Source organism: Varanus komodoensis, unplaced genomic scaffold (genome assembly GCF_004798865.1).
Source record: "Varanus komodoensis strain SLA01 unplaced genomic scaffold, ASM479886v1 scaffold26, whole genome shotgun sequence".
Classification (NCBI taxonomy): domain Eukaryota; kingdom Metazoa; phylum Chordata; class Lepidosauria; order Squamata; family Varanidae; genus Varanus; species Varanus komodoensis.
The window spans coordinates 8,616,948-8,635,497 of record NW_025335684.1 but is presented as its reverse complement, the minus strand read 5'-3'; the positions used below and the strand labels follow the sequence as shown (position 1 = coordinate 8,635,497).

At 44.6% G+C, this 18,550-nt stretch overlaps 1 protein-coding gene across 4 annotated transcripts in view; it reads right to left on the bottom strand.

Moving 5' to 3' along the window:
• The window catches only part of DNAH3 (dynein axonemal heavy chain 3), an 89,538-nt gene that overhangs the window by 6,348 nt on the left and 64,640 nt on the right, over positions 1-18,550 (bottom strand). For 3 of the 4 annotated variants that reach the window (XM_044433719.1, XM_044433717.1, XM_044433716.1), the window contains 10 exons: positions 18,080-18,223; positions 16,799-17,465; positions 16,230-16,395; positions 13,994-14,210; positions 11,870-12,052; positions 10,730-10,928; positions 6,738-8,879; positions 5,830-6,049; positions 3,498-3,742; positions 707-823 (listed from right to left, as the gene is read on the bottom strand). In XM_044433719.1, the coding sequence (XP_044289654.1) occupies positions 707-823; positions 3,498-3,742; positions 5,830-6,049; positions 6,738-8,879; positions 10,730-10,928; positions 11,870-12,052; positions 13,994-14,210; positions 16,230-16,395; positions 16,799-17,465; positions 18,080-18,223 (4,300 nt within the window). Of the gene's footprint in view, positions 1-706; positions 824-2,186; positions 2,204-3,497; positions 3,743-5,829; positions 6,050-6,737; positions 8,880-10,729; positions 10,929-11,869; positions 12,053-13,993; positions 14,211-16,229; positions 16,396-16,798; positions 17,466-18,079; positions 18,224-18,550 lie in introns of all 4 variants that reach the window. The other variant, XM_044433718.1, reaches the window with a different exon arrangement.

Sequence of the window (18,550 nt, the reverse complement as noted above, 5' to 3'; positions counted from 1 at the left end):
TTACCAACTGTCAAAGTTTCTCATGGGGCCCCATAGGAAAATGAATTGCCCACCCCGGCCCTAGAACTTCCCTTCACTCCCAAAAGAGGGGGCGGGAAGGTTGCAGTGGAGTTTCAGCCCTACTCACCTCCATCTTGTTTTGAGCTGCTCAGCAGGTAACGAGAGAGAAAGCTACCAAGTGAATTGTTGGTCTCAGTTGTGGTTGGAAAAACTTGAACAGATGTTCACACACAGAGAAAGGCTTTTTGTGAGGAAGTTTGAGTTCCTCCATGCTACAGACCAGTGAGCTTTTTGGACATTATGCTAAACCATGAGCCCAGTCTCTGACTCGTACAAGCCTCCTCTGACCATGTGGAGGAGTTTGGAAGCTTTTGCTTCCTTTTTTATTTACTACAGCTTGTTGCTTCGTCCAAAACCAGACAAACTGTGGGTAATCTTAACTATGGGTGGTGGAAGCAAGCCAGTTTCCACAGCTTATGAAATTCATTCATTTCCTCTAATCTGGATTGAGATGAACCACATTTCAGTGGTCAGGCCACAAACTACACTGCAGTTCGTTTTAAATGGAAGTCTAAATTTCTGATTTTGTAACAGCCTCGCTAAAAGAGAGGGGAAGTGGCCATGCACAAGCCCAAAGGAAAGCTCATCCCCATATTGTGAAGTCATGGTTTAAAAATATGTCTGAATATAGCCATGGTGCCCATACCTGTAAGATACGTTAGGGCTTCAAATGGGATTTCTTCATATTCATTCAGAAACATTTGGATCTGCCGCATACTGATTCTAAGATCAGATTCATTGAATTCATACGGAATGTTCCAGCCTGTTCAAGTCAGATAAAAAAGCAAAGCAGCAGTACAGTAAACTGAAAATAATGTCAATGGCAAGCAATAAAACGTCATTCAAAGCTAATGGGCTTAGCCAACTAAGATGGTACCGTAACAAAGTCCGGGCATTTGCCTGAATATTGTAGCCAAATGGCAGATATTTATCTTCCATTATCGTCTCTTCCAATGCAAGAATATATTTCATGTCTGACGGTAACGCAAGCTGCAAATGTGAGATATAACTTATGTGGCCCCCTGGCTGTCATTTTAGAATTGCTGAGCTCTGAACTGAACAGCTGCATCCTGATGGGCAGAAGAGCTTTTCGTTAATTTGAACAGCAGCTGCCTATGTGGCCACCCAGGAGGTCTGAATGGCAGGTTCAAGTTCACCATCACATATAAAACGCTCCCATCTGTTAGTCAGGGTGACTTTGGTGGGGAAAATGGTCTAGTGAGTGACACATGAGAGGAAATTATCGATAAAAGCAAGCCCTGGCTTAATTGCAGAAGGGGGTGTGCATCTGTATATCTGCTTAGTACCAACATGCAACTGAGCTGCAGGAACCGGATGCCGACACCACCTTTGCTGCAGCGGCTGTGCCGTGATCAGGGACATAAGCTGTTGTCGGGCCAGGTTAACTCACGTCACACTATTCCAAATCCTGCGGGAGTGTGGTGTGGTGGGCAGAATGCAGGACTTGAACCTAGGGGAGCCCAGTCCAAACCCCCACTCATCTCTGTCACTTGGTGGGTGACCAAGCGCCAATTTGCGCCCTCCCCCCCCCCCCCCCCCGCCAAACTGCTCTCAATGTTGTTGTCAGGAACCAGGTACACAGTGTCCAGCTCCTTGGAGGAAGGGTGTGATAAAAATGCTATTGTGGTATGTTTCCAATTTAATCGCAAACAGAACAAGCATTGCTCCTGTGCGTAAAGTTTTCTAATCAAATGCCAGACATCTCAGGGCGAAAAGGAAGAGCAAAGGAGGGTTAAATGCAAAGGAGAGTCAAGTCAGAGTGAAAAAGGCTGTTTTAAGGAGAGGCTTATCATGAGCAATGAAGGAAGAAAGTCAGGCATTGAGTGGAAAAGTGTTCTCACAGCAGTGACCAACAGGGGGGAAGGAGCACCCAGTGGCTTCCGTTTATTGTCTTGTCCAGACTCTAAACTGTGGTTGATCTTAAAAAATGGTTAGTGAAAATAAGCTAGCTTCATACTCTATGGCTGGAAGTTTGCTTGTTTCCATTACCCATACTTAAGATTAGCCACAGTTTATCCGTTTTTGGATGACATGGCAAGCTGCAGAAAATAAACAACAGGAGGAAATAAAGAAGGTTGTCTTAAATTTAAGGAAGAGATTGGTACCTGCAGAGTGAGGCATCCTGGAAGGGGCATGTAGAGAAAGAAGACAAGGCAGATTTTGAGGAGCAAGAGCATGGAGTCGTTTGAAAGCAAGCACAACATGTAGGGCTGAAACAACACAGAAGTTCAGCACCCTGCCTTCCACATGGTGAACTGGGGCTATCATGGGGGGTGGGGAGCAGTGTGAACCAGTTCGGCGATTCCTGGAGTAGCAACATCAGTTCGGCCTTCTTCCCCCGCCGACCACTTTGTTCACGTTTTCAAAGTAGTCACCTGTCAGCACTGCAGTGGTGGCGAGCAAGCTTCCCCTCCTCCGTGGTTTCCCCTAGCTCAGTGATGGAGAACCTTTTAGAAGCCGAGTGCCCCAACTGCAACCCAAAACCCACTTCTTTATCGCAAAGTGCCAACACTGAAATAAAACCTGAAAACTGAGGTTTTAGTTTAGAAAAAACAATTCACAGCCAGTCCAAGCAAATATATAGATATCTTGGCAGTGCACTGACTGGCCATGTGAAAGCTTGGATGAGTTGCAGCTAATGAGTGACGTCATTGCCTGGCGCCACTACTCCTTTCCAAGCATGCGCATGGCCCCTCTGTGCGCTGCTATCCGATGCTGCGCTGCTGGGGCGACTTGGCTCACGTGCCGACAGAGAGGGCTCTGCGTGGCCGCTGTGGCACGTGGGCCATAGGTTCGCCGCCACTGCCCTAGCACATACCCCCTGCCCATTTTAAATTAAAACCCAGTCTTCCTGTTGTAAGGTTTGTTCCTGAAAGAGCACCCAGTTTCAGGGAAGAATCACAAAACTAGGCAACATTCTCCCAACTCAGATTAGATAATGTCACTTCTGGTTTAGCCCTTAAAGCCAAGATGATAAGAAGAAGCTGGCGAAGAAAGTCATATACATGAGTGCCATCATCAGCACATTAAGGGGAAAATATCAGGCATGCAGGAGCACTGGAGATAGAGCAGAGAAGCTTAAAATAAGTTCTCTGGAGGAAAGGCAGTACATAAATGTTTTAAATGCATAAATAAATGGAATTGGTTAGGCATGATGGGAGCTGAGGGTCTGCAGACAACTTTCATCAATGAGAATGGGAAAGTTGCTCGCTGCTCAAGTTCTGCTTTATACATTTGCCAGCAATGTTGAAAAAGAGCTCTTTGAAACTTGAAGGCTGGCACACTTTCATCAGCAGAAGCTGGTTCAATAAATAGTACTATTGTCTCTACTGAGTTGCAGTTGGCTTAAAGGTGTGGTGGCTGCTATGCTGCTTTACAAAACACAAGGCTTTGGGAAACAGTTATCCCAATCTTACCCAAAGGGCCAAAGTTTCTTCTTTCTTGTACAAGAGCATGAAAAAAGCAAAGGCCAAACAGCAGCTTCTGCCAAATTTCTTTCTTTTCACAACTGTTAAAGAACACAGGGTCAGAAATTGGGTCGTTGAGGTACGATCGAAGGAGGTTTGCTCTCACTCCTTTAGGTGGCTCATTGGTCATTTTTATTCCATTCTGGAGAATGCTCACAGGAAACTTCTCTGACGGATAACTGGTTAGCCACAGTCTGATAAAGCAAAAGCAAAAATAAAAGTGACAGTGTAGGTCTTACCTTTGGGTCGGATTTATTTCCACATATGAATAATGCTAAAGCTGCCTTGTAAATAATCCATCAGAGTTATTAAAAAAGGTAAAGGTTGCCCCTTGACATTAAGTCCAGTCATGCCTGACTCTCGGGGGTGGTGCTCATCTCCGTTTCCTGGCTGAGGGAGCCAGCGTTTGCCCGCAGACAGTCTCTGTGGTCATGTGGCCGGCGTGACTAAATACCAAAGTACACAGAACGCTGTTATCTTCCCAGTGAAGTGGTACCTTTTTATCTACTTGCATTTGCATGCTTTCGAACTGCAAGGTCGGCAGGAGCTGGGACGGAGCAACGGGAACTCACCCTGTTGTGCAGATTCGAACCAGCGACCTTTCAATCTACCAGCCCAGCAGCACAGCGGTTTAAACCACTGCACCACCCCTCAGAGTTACTAGCCAGCAATAAAAAAAAAAAAAGTGAGAGGCTGGTAAACAGCGAATAGCCTGCATATCCATGCTTGCTGCAGGGGAGAAGAAATGTGTTCTTCTACAGCCAATGCGGAAATACAATATACTAGCCCCCAACCAGACTGGTTAAAAGCCTTCTACGAAACATGCTGGTCAAGGAGGGACAGAGATAAGAGTTGCACTTCCCTTCCTCCTTTGCAGCCAGTTTGGAAACTCTGTGAATTGCCTGAGGAATGGAATGATCCCTCGGTCCTGCACCAGCTTCCTCCCTCTCCTGCAGGTAGAGTTCATGGTCGCCCACAACCACCAGGTGAGCTGTTTATACAAAGCTGTTGTAAAGCCTTGTGTGCAACTTGGTAACGAAGCCGTCAGAGGCCCAGTTCTCCCTGAGGTGTTCAGCCTGTGTCTTAAATGGACTGCATCAAATGGAAAGTGAGGGTTCCAGTGGATTAATGCTACCCTGTTAAAAAAACTCAGTAAAACCCTGCACACAGAAAGTTAGCAGGGTAGGGCACAGACAAAACTACATCCTTTCTCCTTGACATGACCAAGGAATAACCAGTTCTGCACTCTATTGTAGTTCTTGCTAAGGTTATACATTAGAAAATATTATTATTATTGTTAATATTATTTATTTTATTCTTTGGCCAGGTCGACTCAAATTATATTGTTTTTATATTGTGATTATTTATTTATTGTGAGCCGCCCCGAGGCTTCGGTGAATGGGGCAGCATAGAAGCTTACTAAATAATAAATAAATAGATAAATAAATAAGAACTGTATTTTACCCCTGAAGAATTATTCCAATCCTTTTAATGGATTTGTTTGTTGTATTACTCAATTTGTTATTCCATTTTGTGTTTTATTTTATTTCCTGTTGACTTAATAGTTGTACATTGCTTATAAATATGGGTTGATAGGCAACTAAGACAGGTAAAGAATAAATAGATCAGTGTGTCGTATTATTTCAGATTCTAGTTTTTAACCACATGATTTGAATGCAACTCTGTTATGAAATAATTCCTTTCATTTAGGAAACTAACAGAAGGAAGTAAGTCTGGTTTGTCCCACTGCACTCACTCCCTACTAAGTGTGTTTAGATGTCAGATGTCAGCCTTATCTTTCTGTATGGCCGGCTGGGGGACCACAATTTAAGGAAAATATTGGATTCCTCAGCCAAAACTGAATTTAGTAAATCCAGAAGAAAGTTTCAGGGTTTATAACAACAAATAAACAGCTCAATCTGTTGCAAAAAGACACTGCTCACTGCAACAGTAACCATTGTTTCTAGGCATATTTTTTACCTTAAACAAAATTCAGCCAGAGATCACAAGGGACAAATAATGCAATGCAATTTGATTAATGCAAATGACCCAGATCATTAGATAACAGATGGTGTCACAGATAGAAAAGGTGAATTGGCAGGTAGTTTTGACACAATTTCCATCCTCCTCACACCCCCGCTGCCACTTTCGATCCCAAAGACTTTTAAAAGAACTTTCCATTTAGCCTTTTTCGATTAAAGGATTGCCATCACTAGAGCTGAGGTGACCAGATTCCTACCCCAGCCACGTTGAATTAAAGGTAAGGGTTATGATTCCTCACCTGAATTTGACATGGGTGTTCTCAGGTACAATGACTTCTTCACAGATTTTTTCTAATGCCGGCATCCAGCTGGTTGCAAGGTGGCAGTTCTGCAGGACAACCCATGTTCCATCCACAATTGCCTGATTAATCATTTTGGCTGCAATTGGACCTTGTCCTTGCCCGAGTGAAATAGTCTGAATGCTTTCCATGCCAAGATCATCAGCAAACTTCAGCAGCCCTGGTATCAAATATTTCAACACAGATACTTGCAAGAAATGGATACTGTGGTTTTTTTAAAAAGCCAAGAGACTATTCTGTTCTATCCCGTTCAAACCAGACTGAAACTAATTTAATTTAAAAATAAATTAAGCAGAGCATTCTTGAGGGGTGGGAGTTTGGGACTGGTTGATGGGTCCAGGACCCTGAAGCAAGGACTGTTGAACCTGATTCAGTCCAGAAGCTAAATTCTGTTTTGAGGGAGCGCCTGGGGCTCACGTCCCATTAGTGGGCAGGGCTGAAGGCAAATGCAAGGGGCCAAATATGCGAACTAGTTTTAGCTTCAAGCCCTTACTGCCTGTAATTGTAGTTAGAAGAGACATTCCAACTTTTTAGAAGGGGAAGAGGTACAAAAGCTAGGAAACAATCCAGCCATCTGCGGTTGAATATGGCATGGCCCGTGGGGAACCCCAGAAAGTCAGCCTGGTATCTCAGGTAGGCCTGATGTTTAACATCCCTGCTCTGCGAGTTGCATTGCTGGTCCTTTGGATCTAACTAGCTGCTCTTCCTCTGGATCAGCAACTAGGCTGCTGTTCAGTGGAATGGAAACATGCCATTTGCAAATATCACTCCGTTCCGCTGAAGGTGCCAGCATATTCTTTTCATGAACAGACTTCATCCTGTTGGATTTTGTTATCGAATACACTCACCTGCCATGGGATCAGCACCTGGAGATAATACGAAGATCAGAGGTGCACAGCAATTAGAATCACTGTAACTTCCTGCAAGATCAAATGTTGGGGGTTCAATATAGGTCCTTCCCATATTTTCTGTGATGAACACTTGGGTCGCTGGAACGATTTTATCTGGTCGGAGACATCGAAGAATGACCATGCGATCGAGACCTGTGGCCAGATTCCATTCATCTGGGAACTCTTCTTCATGAGGTTTTGCAGAATCATAAATGGCTTTCCATTCTAGGACATTGGATTCAACATGATCCATCAACCCACACAAGTTTTTCAGACCTGATGCACGCACGATCTCAGCCCATGATTTGTCAGTCAACCACTCTGGTGCAGGGTTGGGATACGGATTGTCAAGAGCAACTCCTCCTGTCAGTAAGAAACGCCAAACTTCGTCATCTATCTCATCTCTCCCTTTCATTATCCCTATTGTCAGGAGGAGGGAGAAAAGAAGCTTGTCCTTCTCAAACAAGGACCTGCACACATTATTATAGATGCTTACTGTGAAATGGTCAATTATATGTGAAATTCTCTCCTCCAGAACATCACTTTTTCTGCTATTAGCAAGTGACTGGACATAAAGGTTAATGAACCATATTAAGGAATATTGATACATTGGTTCGATGTTTGCCAAATCAGAAATGCAGAAGAAGACGGTGGCTGAATGGACTGCCACAGGTTTGTATCCCATTCGAGTAGCATCAATTTCCATTTCAGTGATACTGGCAATTTCCTGCTTTTCAGAGATTTCTTCGGACAGTTCTTTGGAGGAAGAAAGAATTTTGATAGCTGTTTCATCTTCCAAGATATTTCCTTCTGATTTGGAAAGAACTTCAAGGATTTTATCTTCTATCTCCTTCAGCTGTTTCTTGTTAGCTGCGCTTTCAACAATCAGCTTGTTCTTTTTCTCTTCCAGTTCGGGTTTTTCCTTTGCAGCTACAATCCCCAGAAGCTGGTCCTGAAGTCCAAGAGGCGTAATCATGAAATTGAGTAGGCAAACTTTCACAGCCACTTCAGGGAGATAATGAGGATTCCTTAAGCGAGTTGTGATGTAAAGCCTGAAATCTTGTGAATACTCAATAATGTTTTCTCCTAGCCTCATGTACTCCACACCTTGCTGTTTGAAAGTGGTCTTCAGCAACACTGGCTCCAAGAAAGCATCTAGTTCCTCACCGATATTTTCAAGCAAAACTGGGGTTCCAAACTGGATGGCATTTTCCAGCGTCCTTACATAGTTAGTATCAGACAACTTGATGACAGAAAGCTTATTGCCCTTTTCCATGTTTTTGACCCATTTGTTGGCTTGTCCTTGCGGATCAATCATCAAAGCCCATCGTCTGGAGTTGGAAACAATGATGCCATTATCAATAGAGAAGGAATCGATTGGCAGCCCTGCAATCTGCCAGGCACGGATCTTGACTGGATCCCCTAAAGTATTACTTAGGCTGAAATCATTGGAGCAGGGAATCTTCTGCTCCTTGCACAGAGAAAGCCATTTCTCCTGACATTCTTGGCGGTAATCCACAGTAAAGGCTCCCAGATAAGCTACAGTGCCCGAAGAGAGCAAAACATCTCCCGTAAGGTCTATGTATCGGATTTCTAGCAAGCGGGCTGCCTCTGTCCACCTGTCTTTTTCTCCTCCCAAGCCACTGATCAGTTTTTCGGCCCGTATTAGCTTTTGGGAGCATACTTCAATATTGTTCTCAAGTTCTTTCTTCCGGTTATTCATGTTTTCAAATTCATCGTTCAACGCTTGGAGGCGATCCATCACATTCTTGAGTTCGGCACGCTTTGTATTGAGCTTCTGCATTTGTATATCGAGCAAGCCTTCTGCCTCCCGGAGTCTTTCTCGTTTTGGAGCTACGACCTTGGCGACCCGGTCATACACTTCCATCGCCCTCACCCACTTGCACAAGCCTTCGCAGGCAGATGACACATTCTTTATGACAGCTGGTTGGAAGTCTGGATGATTGATGAACTTCTCTCTTATTCTCTTCATTACAGCTTGTGGAATATTATCTTTATCATACGTTTTCAAGCCCTCGAGGAATTTCAGGTCTCCAAGAAGCTTTTTGGAACTACCCCAGTAATCTTCTATCATTTTACCTATATTTCACAAGAATAAGTATGTATTTAAAAAGATCTGAAAATACAGTTCTTATTCAGAAGAGATCTTATAAAAATAACAGTGTATATTCTATAGCAGCTTTCCCCAAACTGGTGCCTTTCAGGTATCTTCTGTGACAACTCCTACTGCTCCCAGCCGTCATGCTAGCTGGAGGTGATGGGAGTTTCAGTCCACCATATCTGGAGGCTGTTAGGTTGAAGAAGACTAACAGACGCACGCACAAACACATTAATTATTGTAGTATAACATCTTTTACTAAATCATTAACTTTATAGTCATTTAAGATCATCCATAAAATTAAAATGGATAATGCCTATCTATATGCAGCCAAAAACTTATATTACTTGTGAAAACATATGAACTTAGTGTTGTGAAATTAATTACTGGGAAAAGAGAGAGAAGAAATTACCGTATTTTTTGCTCTATAAGATGCACTTTTTCCCCCCTCAAAAGTAAGGGGAAATGTCTGTGCGTCTTATAGAGCGAATATGTGTGTGCAGTAAGTCTGTCAGATGTGCAGCGCATGGGGAAGTGATGGGGAATGTGCCTGTGATGATGTGCCCATTTGATTCAGAATATTTTTTTCTTGTTTTCCTCCTCTAAAAACTAGGTGCGTCTTATGGTCAGGCGCACCAGTGTGGTGTAGTGGTTAAGAGCATGGGACTGAGACTCAGACGATCCGGGTTCTAGTCCCCGCTCGGTCATGGAGCCAACTGGGTGACTTTGGGCCAGTCACAGACTCTCGGCCCAACCTGCCTCACAGGGATGTTGTTGTGGGGATACGATGGAGGAGGAGAATGATGTAAGCTGCCTTGAGCCCTTTGTAGGAAAAAGGCAGGATATAAATTGATAAATAAACAAATAAATAAATAAATGGTAATTACTGAGGAAAGAGAGAGAATATTACTCTTGTTTACATTTAAGTAATGAAGAACACAGTCCTGTGCATGCTAGCTGCCTTGAATTCCTTTTTTTTTTTTTTTTTTGTTAAAGCAGCTGCTAAACATTAAATAAATGTTTAGGCAGAGAAAGCAAGTCCTACAACTCCCAGTCTCCCAGGCTATGCTGGAAGTTGTTGAACATTTTTCCCCATCTTGCCATGCATGGCATTCTGCCCTAACTGTATCTGAAAGAGGAGTCTATCCACAGGTATTATCTGCGATAGCTGAAATGAGCCACCACTTCAAGAGCTATGAAAGCACTGAATAACGGCCCGTGGAGGGAGGGAGACATCCGTGGAAAATGTCTGGCTTCCTGTCCTATAGAGGGGCATTCTCAAAGCCTCTCACTGGCCTCCAAGAGGAACAGGATGCCAGACTAGATAAATTTGCATTCATTTTACTCCCTTTAGGGTTTGGGATGAAAAAAGGAGGAGGACATGAAATCAGGGTCCCCAGGGCTGTAGACTGGAACTGCACTTTAATGTTTATAAAACTATTCTAGGATTCCCCTAAGATGAAAAATGAGATTTGCAGGCTAGTTCTGAAATGTGGCAAAGATTGAAAAAGGACGTTGTAAGGGTTTTGATAGATAGATAGATAGATAGATAGATAGATAGATAGATAGATAGATAGATATTCTGATGAGATACATTCCAGATGTTGAAATCAGTGGCAAGGATCATATTTTCTAATCAAAGGATCTGGATGATTGTAAGCATTCTTGATCACTCCCTGAAATTATTTTTAAGTAATTCTGAAGTCAAGGCAGATAAAGCAAATGAACACGACAACTTGATATCAATGAAGGGGCACGTGACCCATGCAACCCCCCCCCTCATTACGCTACATGCATAGATATTCTCATAATCTGATTTCATTCTTTTTACCACTTCCACTTGGATCAGGCTTTCTTTCCGGTTTTATGCCTTTCATGACACAAATGCTCTCCATCACAAGCTTGACGGGCCCTGGGGGATTCTGCATGGATTTGACAAGGGAGATATCCGAAGGATTCAGGGTATCCAGAGCCGCAAGGGCAGCCTCTAGCGCAGGCATGGCCTCTGCCAGGTCTCCCTCGCATTCTTCCTGTAATCACATCAAAGGAAATCTCCGTGACTCCCACCTGGGGCCAGCCAGGTCAAAAAGACCAGAGGCGAAGGCTTTAGAAGGGCTAGACTCGCAGGTAAGCCCTGATTTTAGGCCTGATCAGAGCCTGTGACAAAGGATCTGGAGACTACAGAGCAATGAAGTCGTTCTCCAGCTGAAGCCTCACAGTCCCCATGGCTGGACTATCAACACCTGCTGCATTTCTTGCATCTTCCCCACCGACATGTTGGCAGAGAAAGAGGATTTTTGTCCATTCTGCTACTAGTATAAAGCATATTTCCTGGACTGCTTTAATATCCCCGGGGGAAAGCCAAAACAAGGCCTGGCAATAAACACGTGAGCGGCTGTTGCAAATTTGTTATTCGCTTGCAAAACAAACATTCTCTCCTGGGGGTGACTCTGAATCAGAGTCATGGCAGAGGAGAGGTGGGATTTGCCCCTGCCACAGACCTAATCTGGATTGCCTCTCTTTCCCTCTGCAGCTGCTATTTGTCCTTGGAGTAAAGCCCCATTGGGGCTAATGCTAGTTTCCCCTAAAGCACAAGCCACTGCTGCAGGGAGAAGGGGCATCTGGATCAGCTGAACTCCTTTCCTGCCGTGTGTGATCCCAGAGCGGATCACACCCACACCCACAAACTGCTGTTAAATTTCTAAAAACACCTAAGCCAGCAGGAGTCAGTGCCTGTTTACTCCAAAATCCTATACATGTAACTTACTGTAAGTCCCACTCACTCCAATATATTGCTTCTAGGGAAACCAATATAGGATGCGTGTCAATCTGGTTTGGTCTGGAGATTCCAAATAGAGCGGAAACAATACATGGCTGTGTACTTGGTCCAGGTTTCTCATTCATTAAATTGCGTTGCTGAAAATATGAGTGGCAATGGGAGGGCCGACACCACAACGCACAGTGAAATTACCTTAATACCCTGCGCAACAGCAGCAGCTTCGTTGGCCTCTTTCTCGTCGGCAGCCACCAGCTCCTTCTTGGCATCTACCTCAACTGTTTCTGATTCAATGTGGATCATCATTTTCTCAGTTTCTGCAGAGGTTTGAATTAATTCAGGCTGAAGAGCTGTCAGCTCCTTTTGCATTACTGCAACCTAAAGAGGACACCAGGGAAGAAACTGAATAAGCCTGAAACCACATGACGGTGGAGGGCAATTACTTGTTTCACAAGCTAAAGCAGAAAGAGAATGTGATTTAAGCAGGATGGTGTTCAAAGAAGGATTTATTGCAAACAGGGTGTGGGGGGGAGTAGACAGATGTGAGCTGGAAAACAGACCAGATATTTTGTAAGTTGCCTTTACACACTTTCACTGCATGATTCATTGCAAATCAATGTTCCCCCACCCAGTATCTTGCAGATGGGCTGGACTTACAAACCCCATTATCCCCAACTAGCATGACAGGTGATTTGCTGGCTGGGGATGACCAAAGCTGTGGTCCGAAACATCCAGAGATTGCCAGTCTGGGGAAGGCTGCATTGACTCTTTTAACTCTGTACAACAGCATCCTTCTTTAAGTATAAAGAACTGAGGATGCAGCTAGGACACTATCTTGGATCGTACACTATGGCCACACAGGAGGCCTTCCAGAGGAGAAGGCTGTTTACAAGCAAAGGAAGAGGAGGCATCATTTCTCAAAAGCACCCTAATTTTAATGGCTCTGAACATATGAACTAGTAAAATACTGTTAAGCTATTTTGCAGTTTACATGGGACCACACGACTCCCTTGTTGAAACAGTTTCAATGGCTGCAGGTCTCCTTCTGGGCAGAATTCAGCACTGGTTATGACCAGGAAAGCCCTGCACGAAAGGCTGCCTTCTCCCATACAAAGCTGACCGTGGATTTTTGTATGTAACCATAAGCCAGGATTCTTGGCTTTCTCTGAACAAGCAGCAGTAGCAGAAAAAACAAACCAGGAAGGAATAGTTTACTGTGGAATCTTGCACTGCTTAGTCCAAACAAGGAAATATTTGTAAATTAACAAGCATCAGGGTTTCTTGCTATTTATTACCCTGGTTTGCAGGTTCAGACGTCAGAATAATCTTCCTGGTTTAGTCTACCTGCTTGTTTGAAGGAAGGCGCAAAGCAAGAACAAACAAACGTGCTTCAGCAGCCTGCCTGTTCATAGTAAGCCAGGATAAGCCAGGCATCATGTCTGATCATTATCTAAGAGCACAGCCATTGAAAACAATTACAAGCATTTGTGTGTGGCACCATACATCCAGCCATTTTGGAGCAGGGTGGGATAGGGGAAGACAACTGGATGTAGCTTTGGATGGGTTAAACAACTGGCCACTACTGTACTGGTTCCAGTTTGGGGCGGAGCCGGTGGGAGCACAGGGCATGGGACCCGGAATCAGACTGCTGGGCTGCTGGCTAGCCCCTGTCCTTGCGTGCCACAGGCCTTGGTGGGGGAGACACGGGCACAATCACCGCGCAGTAAGCCTACTTCCGCCCCCCCTCCCGGGTTGTGGACTGACTGCAGCCCCAGACTGAGCGGAGTCTTACTGTCACCTTCTGTGAAGTCCTTTAAAAGCACTCCTCCTGAGGAGGAAACGCGAGCCTGATCCCATCCCCCTTACCAATGGATTCAGGCCAGTGCGTTCTGCTCCTGAGAATTAAAAAGCTTTATAGCCAACCCTGTGGTCATGCTTGCCAAGCCAAACTCACTGTATCACTATGTGAATACTCTTGCAATTGGGGAGGTGAAAACTCTGCTCCGTGGTGCCAGACCACGAGCAGGTATAATTTCTTCTTCGCCCCATTAATCAGCAACTAACCACAGTCCATAGCAAGGCATGAGCTACGGCCCAGAACTTGCAGGCTTTTGGTGAAGAAGGAAGGGCTAGTTTCCCCTGCAGGCCCCCAGTGAAGCCCATCAACAGGCTCCTCAGCCTGCCATGTGGTTGGCATTCAGCACGCCCACACCAGGGCAGCGTTCTCACTCCCTGGCAAGGGCCTCTCCCATCACCACGTGCTCTCCAGGAAAGCTGGGAGCTGCAATGGCACGTACACTGCTTCCGACCCAGACTTACTTGCGAAGCTGCAAAATCAAGCTTCTGAAGACCCACGAGATAGCGATTCCTCATCACGTCGACCTCGTGCCTTTTGCTATTTAGCAGCGCCTTAAAGGTCAGAATCAATTCCAGGTAAGATGTTGGTGTTACATAATTGTGTCTTCTAAGAATATTGTAATAGCTGACTGAGAGTTCTCGCACACTTTCTTGGAAATATTTGCACATAAATACAACCCTGCCGTGAAAACAAAGAGTGTGTGTTATTAGGAGAGAAATATAATCAAATGACTAGGGCACATGCCGCGCATGCAGGAATTCCAGATTGATCCCTGGCATCTCTAGGTGAGGCAGGAAGAATTCCTGCTTGAAATCCGGAAGAGCTGCAGCCAGTCAACATTGACAATCCCAGGCTTGGCCCCTTCAGTTATTTAGGATCACAGGGACCAGGATAGACCTCTGACTGAGCACCTGGAGAGAAATCTCTGCCAGCGTTTGTGCCCTGTGTTTTATCTAGATAGCCATTTCTGGCCACCCCAATAAAGAGCTGAGACTGGGGCATCAATAAGAATTGGCAAAACCCGTAGCACCAGCCTCCTCCCATCCCCACATCCTACCATGCCCTTTTCTGTCCTCTCCAAGGCCCAGCCGTGATCCAAGAGAGGCAGCTGGTGCAGTTCCTTCTGTGCCATGTGGGGGTAAAGGGGGCAGCACAGGCTTGGCCTCTGGAGCCCCAGCACCGAAAGGCTGAAAGAGCTCAGAGCTGGGACCCTGAAAACTCCTGTGCTCAGAACAGTCAATACTAGGAAAGATGGACCAGTGGAAGAAGCTTCCCATGCTCCTGAGCTGAAGCTTAACTACAGCAGCCCCACTGACCTGACCTAACTCAGCTTTTCAGTTAACAGCTAATCTGTTTATGCCAGGATTGGGGTTCCTTTTAAAAGGCTACAGTGCTTTTCCTAAGAGCAGTAAGAGCTTTTATGCTAAGGCGGGCTTGTGGTGGGGGGTATTTTTTTCTCTGTTCCCTTTGCCATTCGCCTCACCCACAAAATGCCGCTTCTGAGAGCTTCTCTGAAATGGAATTTGGTCCTCAGGCTGTAAGAGGTTCACCCTCTTGATTTGTACAGAGGTGACATGATGACACATGCTCACCGGGTCTTTTGACCATCTTTGGCTGGTTTTCCAGCTACAGCCTTGTCAAGAGAAAGCTGACCTTGCGTCAGTGACACACGCTCTGGTTACATTTAATGAGCTTTATGTGAGGTTGCCCTCGAACATGCCAGAATTCCAGAAAATTCCAAAATTCCACTTGTCCAGAAACAACTACAGTGAATACAAAATACGTCCTTCGGGTCACGATATGACTTCTATTCTGTGCCAGCAACCCTGGCTGCCTATTTGTTTCTGGGCCCAGTTGAACATGCTGTTGGCATTTAAAACCCAAAGCAGTTTGGAATCAGGTCAGCTAAAGGACTGCCTGCACACATATCTATGTTTGCCCGGACTGAAGATCGGTCTCCAGAGCCGCCTCTCTGGTCTGCCAGTGAGAGCTGTCAGATTGGCAAGTACTTGCAACAGCATGGCCCCATGTCTTTGGAATGCTCTCCACAGCAAGTGCACATGGCCCCTTGTCACTGGCCTTTATTTTTATTTATTGATTCATTCATTCATTCATTCATTCATTCATATCCTGCCTTTTTCCTACAAAGGGCTCAAGGCAGCTTACATCATTCTCCTCCTCCATCTTATCCCCACAACCACAACCCTGTGAGGCAGGTTGGGCCGAGAGTCTGTGACTGGCCCAAAGTCACCCAGTTGGCTCCATGGCTGAGCGGGGACTCGAACCCAGATCGCCTGAGTCCCAGCCCCATGCTCTTAACCACTATACCACACTACCTCTCTCACATTTATTCCCGTTTGCATTTGGTTCATTTTAGCATATGACAATATTCAATCTGCCGCTCCCACCCTGTTTGCTCTTTAAACCATTTATATACTAAATATGGTTTATTGCTTTGAATGGTTTATTATTCATTTTGCATTTCAAAAGACATGGTTCTTTTAGTGAGGGGTTTTATTCTGAAAAATGGGGAAAGAGCTTATTAATGACTAAGGGTGGAATCCTGTTCTTATTTAGACAGAAGAAAGCCCTGCTACTCTGGAAGCTTTAAAATATGCATAAGATTGTGGCCAAAGGCACCAAATAATATGAGACAGAAAAAGAGAACAGTAACTCTAGAGAGATCTCGTGACATACGCTTTTCTGATTTCCTCTTCCAACTTCACATCCTCTAAGAATTTGTTTGCCACCATTTCCAAGGCATCCTGGGGCCATCTTTGGAACCAGTCAATAGTGCAGCAATTTATCAGTGAAGGGAACATTCGCAAGCGATTTCGGAATGCATCTCCGATGGGGCTCATTGCTAAAAATGATAATGATAATTATTTCCCCGAAAGGGTTACTTGCATCTAAAATTATATGTTTATTATTTCCCAAAAAGATTCAGTGAGCAATCAAGTAAAGTCTTTCCCAACCTGGCACCTTCCAAATATATTATACTGCAAGTCCTATCATTTCTACAGGTATATATCAACATCATCATCACCATCATCTCTATTTCTATTTCTATTATTATTCTGTAGAAATGTTAATAATAGCCAGAACTCTCTGGGAGGGAGAGTCACCCATCCAGTTTTCAACAAGGCCTGGCCCTGCTTAGCTTCCAAGATTAGGTAGAATCGGGGACTTCAGGTTATATGCCAAGTTAGAGAAGTCCACAAAGCAAAAAGAAATCAGAGTGATAAAGGAACATGGTTTATCCATACCCAAAACTATATGCAGATTTTTCCTCACACGCTCAATGAAATAGTTGTACATAGCCAGCGGGGTGGCTTCAATCCTCCTGCCTTCAGTCCGTGCTGCACTCTGCATTTTTTCAACAATCTCGGCCTTCTCGTCTGCTGCAAAGATGTTAGGCACATCGCCCGTGTTCAGGAGCATGTTAATATCTTCTACGTAGGATTCATCCTTTATCTGGTTATCACAAAATAAGAAGGAGGTGCTTTTGTTGGCCACTCCCGACTGCAACATGACTTTCTTTATGTCCTCCCTCCATTCATGGGTTGAGTAGAACTTTGTGATTTCAATCATGAAGAGCTCGTAGGCATTCATGAAAGTGGCCAGTTTGGTCGCACTCTGCCGGCCACTCCCACCAATGCCCACCAGCAACAAGTGCCCATTATCCTGCTTCAGTACTCGGCATATTCTTGAGATGTGCTCAATGGCGAATTTAAACATGACCAGAGACATCGGTGCCTTGCTGATGTTGTTGAATTCCTCCAGATAATATTCCATGACGGATGTCAGCTTCCCTAAGTCTGTAATTTCATCATAGATTTTTGTATCACTGGACGGTTTGAAGAAGTCCCCAAAGAAGAGGCTCCGGATGTTGTTGTCACTGATCTTTCCAGTGGGTGATAAATGACTTAGTACCTGTGAAACAGACAGAAAAATGCCACAGTTCAAGGTGCTGCTTATTACCTTCAAGATGACAAATGACAAAAGTGGATATGTGGGACCTCCCCCTGGGGGCTAAATCTGACCATCCTAGGGTCCTAATCTGTGGGGTGGGGGACCATGTTCCCCTCCCTTGGCCCAAACTGTCCCCTCCAAACACCAATGATGTCATGGTTTCCTGCCTTCGATAGCTTCCCCCTTTTCTAAAAGGTAGAAGTTGTCACCCCGAAGCAGGAAGAGAATATTGATACTTATATTGAGCTGCCTATCTATGTCATTTATTGGTTTGTTTATTATTAATAGTTCTGATGCCACGGATCAGTTGTGGTGTAGTATCACAATCCTGAGGGTTATTCTGGGCAAAGAAAAATGGTGACAGCCAGCCAACTAGGGGACTAGAGGAGAAACTTTGATTTGATTTGATTTGATATTTATTTATTTATTTATTTATAAATTTCTATGCCGCCCCATTCGCTGAAGCCTCGGGGCGGCTTACAAAACATCAGTTAAAATATAAAACACCAGTATAACAAATACTGGTTGTTGCTTTCCTGAATTCAGCAGCGCCATCTGCCTGTAGGCCAGCTTACCTTGTCAACACTCTGCTTGAAGCAGTCAGAAGTTGTTTCTTTCACCATGTTAAAAAACACCTCCCGGTCCTCAGCATCTATTAAGCGGTCATAGAAGACACGATAAACTTCATGAATCCAAAGCCGGATCAATTTCTCTCCATCCTGCCAAAGAAAGGAAGAACCGAAGAAGAAAAATCAACCTGTGCCTGATTTTAAGACAATTGCAAAAAGCTTCACAAATACCAAATCCTAATCCTAATCTGATTAGAATTAGATTATGAATTAGAGAATCTCCAGGTTCACTTCTGTCTCAAACTCAGTTGGCTGTCATAACAAAGACATCCTGTCCTACCTTAGAAGTCCGCTGTAAGAATCACACCACGGAGGCAGTGCCCAAGACTTGCTTGGGAAAACCCAATGTGCAACATGAATGGTGAGTGACAACTGTGACAATGCCACACCTGCCACTGCAATTAAAAGGGAAAGAGC